The sequence below is a fragment of the Gracilinanus agilis genome, unplaced genomic scaffold (assembly GCF_016433145.1).
Source record: "Gracilinanus agilis isolate LMUSP501 unplaced genomic scaffold, AgileGrace unplaced_scaffold45469, whole genome shotgun sequence".
Classification (NCBI taxonomy): domain Eukaryota; kingdom Metazoa; phylum Chordata; class Mammalia; order Didelphimorphia; family Didelphidae; genus Gracilinanus; species Gracilinanus agilis.
Window position 1 is genome coordinate 1 of NW_025379654.1, and position 11,845 is coordinate 11,845.

The 11,845-nt window shown below is 55.6% G+C and overlaps 1 protein-coding gene across 1 annotated transcript; it reads right to left on the reverse strand.

Annotated features, from left to right (window-relative positions):
* Nucleotides 1–623: 623 nt before the first annotated feature.
* On the reverse strand, nt 624–5,755 carry LOC123255387 (zinc finger protein GLIS1-like; the record flags this gene model as incomplete). The annotated part of the gene is made up of 4 exons (XM_044684193.1): nt 624–753; nt 1,438–1,548; nt 5,296–5,457; nt 5,689–5,755. Coding segments are annotated over 4 exons (470 nt in total), but the record flags the coding sequence as incomplete, so codon positions are not given.
* Between the last annotated feature and the right edge of the window lie 6,090 nt (nt 5,756–11,845).

Here is an 11,845-nt window from a genome sequence, read left to right on the forward strand (position 1 = left end):
TCAGGGCTTGTCTGTCTCTCGTGCTTTTCCCTAGCAAATGGCTGAGCTTCTGACTTAGAATGGACCCAAGGATGGTGCAGGCCGGTGGTGGGGGTGCAGTGACTTGCCCAGGGTCACCCAGCAAGGGAGTGTCTGAGACGACATTTGGGCCCGGGACCTTCCCGTTGCCCCCGGCTGTCCCCCCCCCCCCCCGGCTGCTCCGCGTCCCCGGCTCCAGCCCTTCCCCTCCGGATGTCCCCGGCTTCATGGGGCTCCCCTGCAGCAGGCACTGGTGCCGCCCAGCCTCTACCCCGCTCCTGTCTGGAGCCTTGAAGGATGAAGCCGAGGCTTGGTCCCTTGGGCCAGCCTCCCCCGCCCGGTGCAGCCCACTCAGGCTCTCCCCCTCCGTTCTGTCCACCATGGGGCCTCCCAGAGAGCCCGCCGGGGCTTCTCCCTGTTCAGCGGCCACATGTCAGGCCAGGAGCAGATACGGAATGCTGGCCTCGGCCTTCAAGGCCCTCCTCCAGCTCGCTCTCCCCAGGGCGGTGTGTGGCCCCGGGTAGGAGCTCTTCCTGCCTGGGCACACGGAGGGAGCCCTGCGGAGGCTCACCGAGTGCCCGCCGGAGCCCCGCCGGCCACCTTACCTGGGAGCAGCTCGGGGCCCGCCGGCCGCGCACACTTGGCATCCAGGCTGTGCTGGGAGGACGTGTGGAGCTGCGGGAGCGCCAGGCACTCGTTCAGGACGTCCTGCTGGACCTCGGCACACACGTGCAGCTGGAGACGAGCACACGGGCCGGGTTAGCATGTGGGGAAACCGAGGCCGCCCCCCTTCCCACCCGGAGGCCCAGCAGCGAGACCCTGGCCCAGTCCCTGAATCCCCTCCTCCCCGCAGCCGGCCCTCACAGCTCCTTGGCCTTAGGCAGGAAGGTCTAAATAAAGCATTTTTTTAAGGGTTCGGTGGAAGAGCGAGGGTAGATCAGGGAGGGCTTCCAGGAGCTGGTGGCAGCGGAGCCAAGGTGGGGAGGCAGGAAGGACATGGCAGGGCCAGGGAAGGGCCCCAGGAGGATGGGGTCCAAGGTCCGGGGGCTGAGCCTGGGGAGGGACTGAGCTCCCCGTCCTGGGGCAGAGGCCAAGGCCTCGCCATTCCCCCCCACCCCTGCAAGACAGCCCCAGAGGAACAGCCACGGCGAGGAGGAGGAGGAGGAGGAATAGGAGGAGGAGGAGGAAGAAAAGCGGCTCTAGCTGGCCTTAGCCGGCCGCCCAGCAGTTGCCAGGATAGCGGCTCTGCTCGGGGCACCCCGAAACATTCCTCCTCTCTGCCGCTGCCGGGGCTCCCCTGGGGCTCAGCTTCCTCCCCTGTAAAGTGGGTGCACCGAGGCCTGCGCAGGCCTCCCGCAGCTCTGTGCCGCCGCCATGTCCGGCCCCGGGCAGGCCCTGAACTGGCCTCTCGGCCCTCACCTTCTTCCGAACCTGCTGCTCCTTGGCCGAGTGGGCCTTCACGTGTTTGCGGAGGGAGCTCGGGTCCGTGTAGCGCTTGGCGCAGCCGGGGATCTGGCAGGCGTAGGGCTTCTGCAATGGAGGGCGGCGTTAGAGGCCCCCCACGGGCCGAGGGGGAGGCGGGCTGGGGGGCCTCTTGTAACAAGGGACGCTGACCGTGAGGCTCCGGGCCTGGAGAAGCCTCTGGGACGAGGGGGACGAGGGGCCCTTCCAGCTCTGACCCTCACAGGGCCAGGAGGAGGCCTCGAGGCCTAGCCGGAGGGCCGGGCCAGGAGGCTCTCCTGAAGGTGGGAGAGGCTGAGGGGGCGCCCCAGAGAGGAGGCTGGAGGGCTTGCTGAGCCCAACTTTACGGAAGGGGAAACCGAGGCCTGCGGAGAAGGGGAGCCCCAGCAGCGAGGGCCCAAGGCCGGCCTGCTCCTCCGCACTGGGGCTCCCTCTCAGCAGGGGCTCTCCGGGATCTCGAGCTCCCCTCAGCCTGGCTCAGAGCGAGGCCTGCCCGGCCAGGGGCTCCCACAGGAAGCTGACCCCCCCCCCCAGGCCCTGGAGCCGAGCCCAGGAGGGAAAGCCCCCAGGAACCCCGGGAGCATGCCAGCTCTCAAGACCGTCTGGGCCTGGGGGGGGGGGCTGCTCCGGACCTCCGTGCCCCCCCTCGCCCAGCCCCGGCAGCTCCATCCTCTCCTGCCCCTGCTGGCTCTCTCGCGAGCTCCCCTGAGGCTCGCTTCTGGTGGGGGGTGCTGCTTCCCCGCACCCCCTCCTCTCAGGAGGATCAGGGGGCCGCCTTCCTGCCTGCCTGGGCCCAGATCGAGGCCCCACGGCGCGCCCTGCCCTCGCCTCACTTTTATGGGATGGCAGAAGCCTGGGATAGGGGAGGGCCTCGGCGCCCCGGAATCTGCTCCCCCCCAGACTACAGCAGACAAAGCCCAGAAGCCTCGGGGGCCTTCTTCGGCCCCTCCCCAGCAGCGCGGATGGCTTGGGGGGTCCTGGCTCCCTCCCCCTCGGACCACGTGCCCCCAACCCTACCACCCGTCCCGCTGGGCGCTTTGGCCCCAGCACAGGAGACATCGAGGACGGGAACTTAAGGAATGTTTGTGGACGTGGAAACAAAAGAAAGGCCCCCCTGAGCCCCTCCCAGAGCTCTCGCCTTCCCCCTAAGACTCAGTCCTGGCTAGGGGCGCCCAGGCAGAAGGGAGGTCAGGGCTGGCCACCAGGGGGGCCGTGACTTGCTCAGGGTCATCCAGCTAGGAAGGTCAGAGGCCACCTTTGACCCCAGGCCCTCCGTCTCTGAGCCCCCCAGCGACGCCCTCCTCCTCAATGGCTTCTCGCCCTTCCTCTCCCTCCCCACCTCCAGGACAGCTCCTTCTTCCCGTCTCCTCGGGGGCTCTGCACCCCTTCAGCCAGGGGCACCCCAAGGCTCTGTCCTCAGCCCTCTCCTCTCTGCCTTTGGCAAGCTCATTCCCCCCCTACGCTCCAGCTGCCTCCTCGATCCAGGCTCCCAAATAGAAACCCCCGAGAGCAGCACGGACCCAGGAGTGGCCGGGCGCCTCGGGGCTGTCCAGCCTGCCATCCCTGGTCTAACAGTGGTGACTGCGAGTGTAGACCCTTCTGTGAAGAGCCCCCCCCCACCCCCCCCCGCTAATGGCCCCTGCCTCGACGCGGCTGCCTGCGGAATGGGCTGGCGGAGGATCCGAGGGAAGGACGTGCTTGTACCGTACCTTGGCGCTGGAGAGGCTCATGGCTGCGTTTAGGAAGAAAGGAGAGAAGACAGGAGTGAGAGGCACAGAGAGGACGGAGGGCAGGCGAGAAGAACGAGGTTCCCTGAAACAAGCAGGAGGAGGGCCAAGAACGAGTCCGAGCCGCCGGGGAGGGACGACGGTCCTGCACAGCCCTCGGCCTCCCCCGGACGTCCCTCCCTGTCTGGCGGTGGCCGCCGGACCTTCCTTCCCCCATCCCTGCTCCCAAAGGCTCCCCATAAACTCGAGGATCCTGTGGCCATGTCGGGGCTGAGGGAGGGCCGAGAGCCCATTCCGTCTGTCGGGATAAGAGCTTCGCTTTTACGGATGGGCAGCCAAACCCCAGAGAGACCTTCAAAGCCCGATTTCTGTCCAGGGACGGGGTTGGACCTGCTCAGAGACTCCTGGGAACGCGCGGGGTGCCCTGGTTCTACCTGTGCCTGCCCAGAAATACCTGCCGTGGCCCAGGGAGCCGATGGCCATCCAGCTTTTTCTGAAGACGGCGAGCCACGGGGAACTTACTACTTCTCAAGGCAATCCATTTCCCTCTTGAAGAGCGCTAATGACCAGAAAGTTCTCTGAGGCTTTGAGGGCCTAAATCTCGACCGAGTTGTCTTCCCTGTTCCTGGCCGACCAAACCAGGCTAAGCCCTCTTCCCTAGGACGAACTCTTCAAACCTTCCCTTTTCCAGGTCAAGATTCCTTCCAGGGGGCTTCCTCTGGGGAGACCCAGGCCCTGCCCACCCTGCTTGCCCTCTGGGCATTCTCTAATTAACAACATCCTTCCTAAATGTTGGCATCCAGAAAGGAACTCAACCTTCCAAATGTCGTCTGGCCAGGGCTGAGGCCCGTGGAGCTGGTCAAGAGAGTGGCCACATGGGGCCTCTCCACGCAGCCTTGGCCCCTCGGCAAAGGCCCCCAGGCCCTGAAGGCCTCTAAAACTCCCGGGTCATCTTCCTCAGAACGGTCATCCCCACAAACCCCTTCCTTGTCCAGTAGTGGACGGCTGACTTTTTGACCCTCTCCTGGAAGACTTCATCCCTTCCAAGATCCATCTCTGATCCCCTCTTCCACCTGCCCTTGGAGGGCGGGACGAGGTGACTGTTTATTTTTGTGGCCTCAAGGCCTGGCACAAAGCAAGTGCTTTACAAAAGCTCATTCATTGTCTGACTGTTGGGAGAAATTTGGAAAATAGTACTGGATGCAAGAGACGTTCTCAGCGTCCAAGCTCTTCTTTCCTTTCTTTCTCTGGTTAGGTGTCCTTCACTCCTGCCACGGTGCAAGTGTGGAATCTCCCTTTGGGTCCCAACCCCTCCACATGGACAGCTAACGGAGGGATGTCCAGCCAGGGGAAGGGAGCGAGGCTTCTCTTGACCTCGGGACCAAGGGGAGAAAGGCAGTCGCCTTTTTACGGCAGGACTTGCAGGGACAAAATCTTGAGGCTGGTTCTACCTGTCCTCCTTCCCCACTGCCCATCAAGGCCATGAGGCTCAGCTGAGGCTGTGTGGGACCGGCCACTTCCCTCCCCGGGGCCTGGAGCTGCATCTGCAGGGTGCTGACCAAACTCATTCCCTGAGAGGAGAGGAAGGAATAGTGGGAGCAAACTCTGCAGGACTGAGCTTGCTAGAGAACTAGTCAGAAATGCCAGCGCCGGAGGGCACCAGGATCCTTTGTACCAGCTCCCTCCCTCCTGTCCAAAAGGGACGCAGGAAAAAGAAAGAGGGAAATGGCAAGGCAAATGCTTAGGCCGAGAGAAATAAGGAAATGGCTTGATTTGTATGTTGTTCTGCTGGGAGAAATAAGGAAAATGGGATGGCTGGAACATTATCTTGATGGGAGGATCAAAGAAAGAAGATGACTGGGTGATAATATTGTTTCAACAGGCATGATAAGGAAGTGGGACGGCTTACCTATAGCCTCAGTTTTGGGGGGTGAATCTTCTAGAATCTTTTGAAAGGAAGTGGGATGGCATCCCTGCGATACCGTCCTCCCGCCAACTCTAAGATCCCATCCTCCCTCCTCTTCCCGCTTGTCTTCCTCCCTCCCTCTCCTCTGATGCCCTTCTAAAGGCTGGGCTGGGGGGCCGTTACCGTGTCCAGGTGAGTGCGCTGGTGCTTGGCCCGGTCACTGGAGTTACTGAAGGCCTTCTGGCAGCCGGGATGCTGGCACAGGTAGGGCTTCTCCCCGGTGTGGCTCCGCAGGTGAATCTTCAGGTTCTCTAGCCGAGAGAAGGCCTTGTTGCACCCTTCAAACTAGGATAAAAGGAGAGAGAAAGAGAGGGAGAATGAGGAGGGGCGCGGGGAAGGCCAGGTGGGAGTCTCGCAGCAGAGGCTGTGTGGCAAACCCCAACAAAGGAAGGGCCAGAGGAGCTTCCCTCTCCCGCCCGATCCTTAAACACGGACTTTTCTTTCAGTTCTACATAGACACCATTCCTGGCCCGTTTCTCACACGCGAGGATTCACATGTTCTCCCTCTCCTCCCGCCCTCGGCGGTGACTGGTCTGCTTCAGGTTCCGCCAGAACTTTATGCATGAACTCTTCCTCATGGCTCCTGTGACGGAACACACCTATCCCGCATACCGCAGAGATCCCAGGAAGGAAATACAGTGGAAGGTGGCCTGCTTGGATCCGGGCCAGCCTCCATCCGCTCCTTCTTTGGCTGAGGAGAGCATCTTCCTCCCGAGGCCCCGAGGTGACCTTGGAGCCTTGCTCTGCTGACAACGGCTTCATCTTCCACCGCTGAGCATCGCATCATCTTTCTGTGACTGTCTGGTGTTCCTGGTTCTGCTCACTCTACGTTGTGTCCGTTCGGAGTCTTCCCAGGTTTTTCTTTTTTTTTTTTTTTTAATCCCTCACCTTCTGTCTTAGAGTCAATACTGAGTATTGGTTCCAAGGCAGAAGAGTGGTAAGGGTAGGCAATGGGGGTCAAGTGACTTGCCCAGGGTCACACAGCTGGGAAGTGTCTGAGGCCAGATTTGAACCCAGGACCTCCTGTCTCTAGGCCTGACTCTCCATCCACTGAGCTACCCAGCTGCCCCTCTTTCCAGGTTTTTCTGAAGCCATCCTGCTCTTTTCTTAGAGCACCCCAGCATTGCATTACCACTTGTTCAGCCATTCCCCAAGGGATGGGCACCCCCTCAGCTTCTAATTCTTTGTCACGATAAGAAGATGCTAAAAAGATGTTGGTACAGGGAGCTCCCTCCCCCTTGTCTCTGGTCTCTTTGGGATCCAAAGCCAGGGCTCCCACCACCACTGGGAAACATCTGCCACGATCTGCATTAGAATCTCCTTCTGGAAAAACATACGATCGATCGCATGGTTCGATGGGGATATGATTAGGCTTTGGGCTTTAAATGATCACTCTATGGCAAATATGAATGACACGGAAATAGGTTTTGAACAATGATCCATGTTTAACTCAGTGGATTTGTTTGTCAGCTCCGGGAGGGGGAAGGGAAGAACATGAATCATGGAATCATGGGAAAATATTCTAAATGAATTAATTAATTTTAAAAAAGGATTTCCTTCTGAAGGGGACACGGTTACACAGAAGAGTCCTGTTTTTTGATAGACTTTTTCCAAATGCTATTTTCTTTTTCGTTTTTTGTTTTAAACCCTTATCTTCTGTCTTAGAATCAGTACTAAGTATTGACTCAAAGCCTAAGAGCCGTAAGGGCTAGGCAAAGGGGGTTAAGTGCCTGAGGCCAGATTTGAACCCAGGACCTCCCAGCTCCAGGTCTGGCGTCTATCCTCTGAGTCATGTAGCTGTTCCACAAACACTATTTTCCAAAGCCTCAGGAGGGAGTAGCCAAGAAGGTGGGAAAGGAGACCTGAGGAGGTGGAGGAGGAAAGCACGCTGGGTGGGCTGGGGAAGCCTGGCACCTGCCAACATGCCTGCAGAGACTTTGCCAGCCCAAGTCCCAGACTGAATGGACCCCGAGGGAAAAAGGAATCAGATGTCTCTTCAGGATCATGGACGAAGAGCTGAGGGGGGTCGGGGGTGGGGGTGGGGGGAGAGCCATCTCATCCAGTCCTCATTTTATATGGGCACAGGTGGAATGGAGGTCAAGCTGGGGAAGCAGCAGAGCTGAATTTGAACTCTGGTCTCCTATTCCAAATCGGAGGCTAAAGGTGGCAGTGGCGGGGAGTTTAGTTGGCTCCTAAGACTTGCCTCACCCACAGGATCCAAACAGGCTTCAGATTTGTGCTGTTTGAGAGGCTGAGTTGCTTAATTAGGAAATATTTCCTTAAAGAAGAGGCAGAAATGGGGACTCTGCTTCCCCGGGCCTGATTTGCATGCCAATCAAAGAGGATCTTGGGAATGAGGCTCCAAGCCATTTCCACAGCTCGTGTCCCCAAAACTAGGTTCCACAGGCACAAACTTACAGTCAGGGATCCAACAAGAGTTACAAGGAATGTTCAAATCCCACATCAGACACTTTCTCGGATCCCGAATCAGCACTGGACAGAGGCAATAACAAGTGACGCTCAGTCTAGGGTAGGTTATCCCCTGGCTAGGTGGGCACGCCTGGCACAGGTTCAGTAATGAATTGAAAAATGTCAGCCTGGCTTTATTGTTTTTTAACCCTTAACTTCTGTCTTGGAAATGATAAAAGCAGTAAGGGCTAAGCAGTGGGGCTTAAGTGACTCACCCAGGGTCATACAGCTAAGGGCAAATTTGAACACAGCTCTCTATTCACCAAGCCACCTACCTGCTCCCAGACTATCCTTGCTAGAAAGTCTTTCTTATCCACTGAATCTCTGCGGACAGGAAGAAAGGAGTCAGAGAGCCCAGTGGATGTCTCTGGAGAGCCGAAGCTGAAGCAGAGAGCACTGACCAGAAGGTGAGCCGCTCAGGGCTGAGAGATCAGACACTGCAGAGACGAGAGCATGCTTTGGACACATCGGGGCAGGCGGAGGCCCTACAGAACCTGAGCGATGACTTGTCCTGGCTACACTGATCCCTGCATGGCTGCCTTCCATTCTTTTTGGCCACAAGCATTCTCTGTACACGTTTCCTTCCTCACCAGTGTTAGAGCAGCGTGGGAGTGAGTGAGCAACAAGTGCATGGAGGGAGACTCTCCTGGTTTGGCAATCACCCTTCTAATTCTGAAATTCTGTATTTCTATTAGTGAACAAGCCCAGAGATGATTCATTGTCTGCCACTGATTTGTTGGGAGACCCAAGGCCAGTCATGTTCTCGCTACAGGATAAGAGAGATGACTTAGATGGCTCTCAGGTCAACCGATCAATTGACCAATTTCATAAGTGTCTGTCTCTCCCTCTCTGTCTCTGCATCTCTCTCCCTCTTTGTCTTCTCATCTCTCCCTCTGTCTCTCTCTCTGTCTCTCTCTCTGTGTCTGTCTCCTCATCTCTCTCTCTCTCTTTGTCTCATCTCTTCCTGTCTCTCTTTCCCTCTCTGTCTCTGCATCTCTCTCCCTCTTTGTCTCCTCATCTCTCCCTCTGTCTTTCTCTGTTTCCTCATCTCTCTCCCTCTCTTTTCCTCTGTCTCTGTCACTCTCATTCTGTTACACAGACCTGACGCTTTAGCTTTACCCATAACCCTTCTCTCTACTTAATCACCCACATGTCCAACCAATAACCAGATCTTCCTGATTCTCTCTACACCTCATGTCTGTCTTATTCTCTTTGTTCCAAGAGCCATAGCCCTAATTCAGGCCCTCATATGGACCACTGAGATCTCTGCTGCTTCATTTTCCATCTGTCCTCTGCACAAATGCCAAAGTAGATTCCTAAAGCATCGGGTCTGATGCTTCCCCTCTCATCTCCCCTCATTTAATGCCAATAGCTCCCTATTGCTTCTAGTATAACCTGTTTGGCATTTAAAGCCCTTTAGAAACAGGCCCCAATCTCCATTTCTGGGGGGACTCCACACGGCTCTCTTTCCTGTACTCTAGGCAGCCCACTGGCTTAGCTGTCCAATGAGTGTGTGTTGACTTCTCTCGCTGCCATCCCATCCGCAACATCCTATCTCTCAGCCTTTCTTCAGGCTGTCCTCCACACGTGAAATACTCTTCTTGCTCACGTCCTTCTCTTGTAACTTCTGGCTCCTCCCAGGCCCCATTTAAGGGCTACCTCCTTCAACGGCCTTTTGGACCTTCTTCAGCCATTTGTGCCACTTTCTCACCAAATCATTCGATATATATTCACTAATTCCTTGCCAGTGAATACGTTTTCTCAACCCTAATTCTCACTCATTCTCAGATTCGAATATAAGCTTCTTGTGTCTGGGTGTATTTGTATCCTAAGAGCTTAGCAAGGCTGGAACTTAATAAATGAATGATTGTCTCCTTTTCCAGGACTCATCAACCCCTTAAATCCAGATTCAGGGGAATAATTTGAGGAAAGGGGAAAACCCAACAGCTTAGAGACCCAGGATCCAGTCATGGCCCTTCTATCAGGAGCCAACTGACTGACCCTGGGCAATTCACTTAGCATCTCTGCTTGCCACTGTTCTCTTCTGTAAAACAAGGCAAGTGGAACTCCCTTCCAGATCTGACATCCTGGAATTCTAAGACTGGCTAGCTAACATCTTCACATTTAGGGGCTCCAAGGATTTAAACATCCCGTGATTCTAGAATTCTATGTTCAAGAGTTCTGGAAATGACATTCTAGAATCCCCGATGCTGGCATCGTAGGATTCCAAAGGGCTCCAATCCAACTCTGGGACTCCTCTCTTGTAAGCCCTTGTCTTTGGAAATGGCCTGGGAATCCCCTATTTAAGCACTCTTATACAGCTCAAGCCTCTATCGAGGGAAGATCATGGCCAGGCTTTTCAGAATGATGGATGGACATACCATTAAGCCTCTGAGGGGCCAGGCTGTTTGCTTCTGTGCGCCACTGATAACAAACGGCTGACTGGGTCAAGTATTTCGTGGATTACAAATCACTTTTATTTCTGCTGTTCCTTCTGATTTTCACAAACATCTCAGGAAGGTAAGGGGAGGAGCGATTTTATTCTCATCTTATAAATAATAATAACTGACATATATGGAACCATCTGTTACTTATGTTTATTATAAAAATGATAACAACTGATGGGCAGCTAGGTGGCACAGCGGATAGAGCACTGGGCCTGCAGCGAGGAAGATTTATCCCTCTGAATTCAACTATGGTTTCAGACATTTTACCAGTTGTGTGACTCTAGGCTGGCCTCAGTTTCCTCGTCTGTCAAATGAGTTGAAGAAGGAAATTGCCAAGAAAACTCCAAACGGAGTTATTAAGAGGACAGTCAGACACCACTGAACAAACACACACACTTACATATATAAAACCTTAAGAGACATCTTTGACACACATTAACTTTCCTGAGCCTCAGTTTCCTCGTCTGTAAAATGTAGGGATTAGTCTGGATAGTCCCTGAGGTACCTTTCAGGCCTAGGTCTCTGATGCTCTGATACTATGTCCAGGGACCAAATCCTGCCTTAGATGCTTATTAGTTGAACGACCCTGGACAAGTCACTTAACCTTTTAGCCTTAGTTTTCCCATCTAGAAAATGGGCTCTGGGAGGAAGGAAGTGGACCTGATGGTCTCTCAATTCCCTTCCAGCACAAATCTATGCCCCTTTAATCCCACCATGAGTGTCCTGACTCTGAAGGAGGGCTTTAGCCACATCCCGTGGCTTCTTCACTCTCTGGCCTCTCCTTCTCGCACGTGGCAGCCTGTCTCTCCACGCTCAGGCACTTGCGGCCCCTGGTAAAAGACAGCCATAGGCTTGCTCAGGATTAAAGAGACACATCCCGGCCTCCTGCCCTTGGACCGTTAAGTGCTCAGGAAGGGTTTCTTTTATCAGTTCCTTCCCGGGGCGCTAATCTTTGCTCTGAGACAGGGGATGACAAGTGTGAGCGGGTCCTGCCTGGGGAACAAGATTTCTATTGGGTTTGGCTTCTTCTTTACCAAAAGGCCCCCAAAGTAACCTCATACCCATGATAAAGCGAAGCATTTCCTCCCTAATGTACCTTGTAAAATATGAGGTGATGGGGGTGACAGCTGGAGCAGGGCCATCAGCCCAAGGGGCCCAACAGTCTGGAGGCCTCCCCGCACTGCAGCTGCCCTTTGGGGACCCAGAAAAGGCGGCGACTCCTAAGCACTGGCCCTGGCTTTGGGGAACAGTGGGGCCACTCGCACTCAGGGCCTGGGCCAGCACCTCCTTGGGGCAAAAAGCTACTGTGCAGCCCCTCCTAAATCTGTCTCCTCTAGTCACTACTTCCTCTCCTCTGGGAATATTTTTCCCTCCCTCACGCCTGGAATCCCGGACGAATTCCTGGTAACTATCCTGGGATACTCTGCTCCTGGGAAGGCCAGTGGGGCTCTCCCAAAGGCTCTAACTGGGATGCCCTGAGGCAGGAGCAAAAGCCTTCTATCCCTTCAAGGCTCTCATTTGATCCCCACAAACAGCCCTGTCGGTTTGCTGCTGTTCAGTCACTTTCAGTCATTTCTGACTCTCCAGGACCCCTTTAGGAGCTTTCTTGACTAAGATATAGAGGGTTTGCCATTTCCTTCTCCAGCCCATTTTATGGACAAGGACTCGAGGCAAACAGGGTTAAGCGACTTGCCCAGAAGGCACCCAGCTCTGAGGCCGGATTGGAATTCAGGCCTTCCTGACACCAGGTCTAGCGC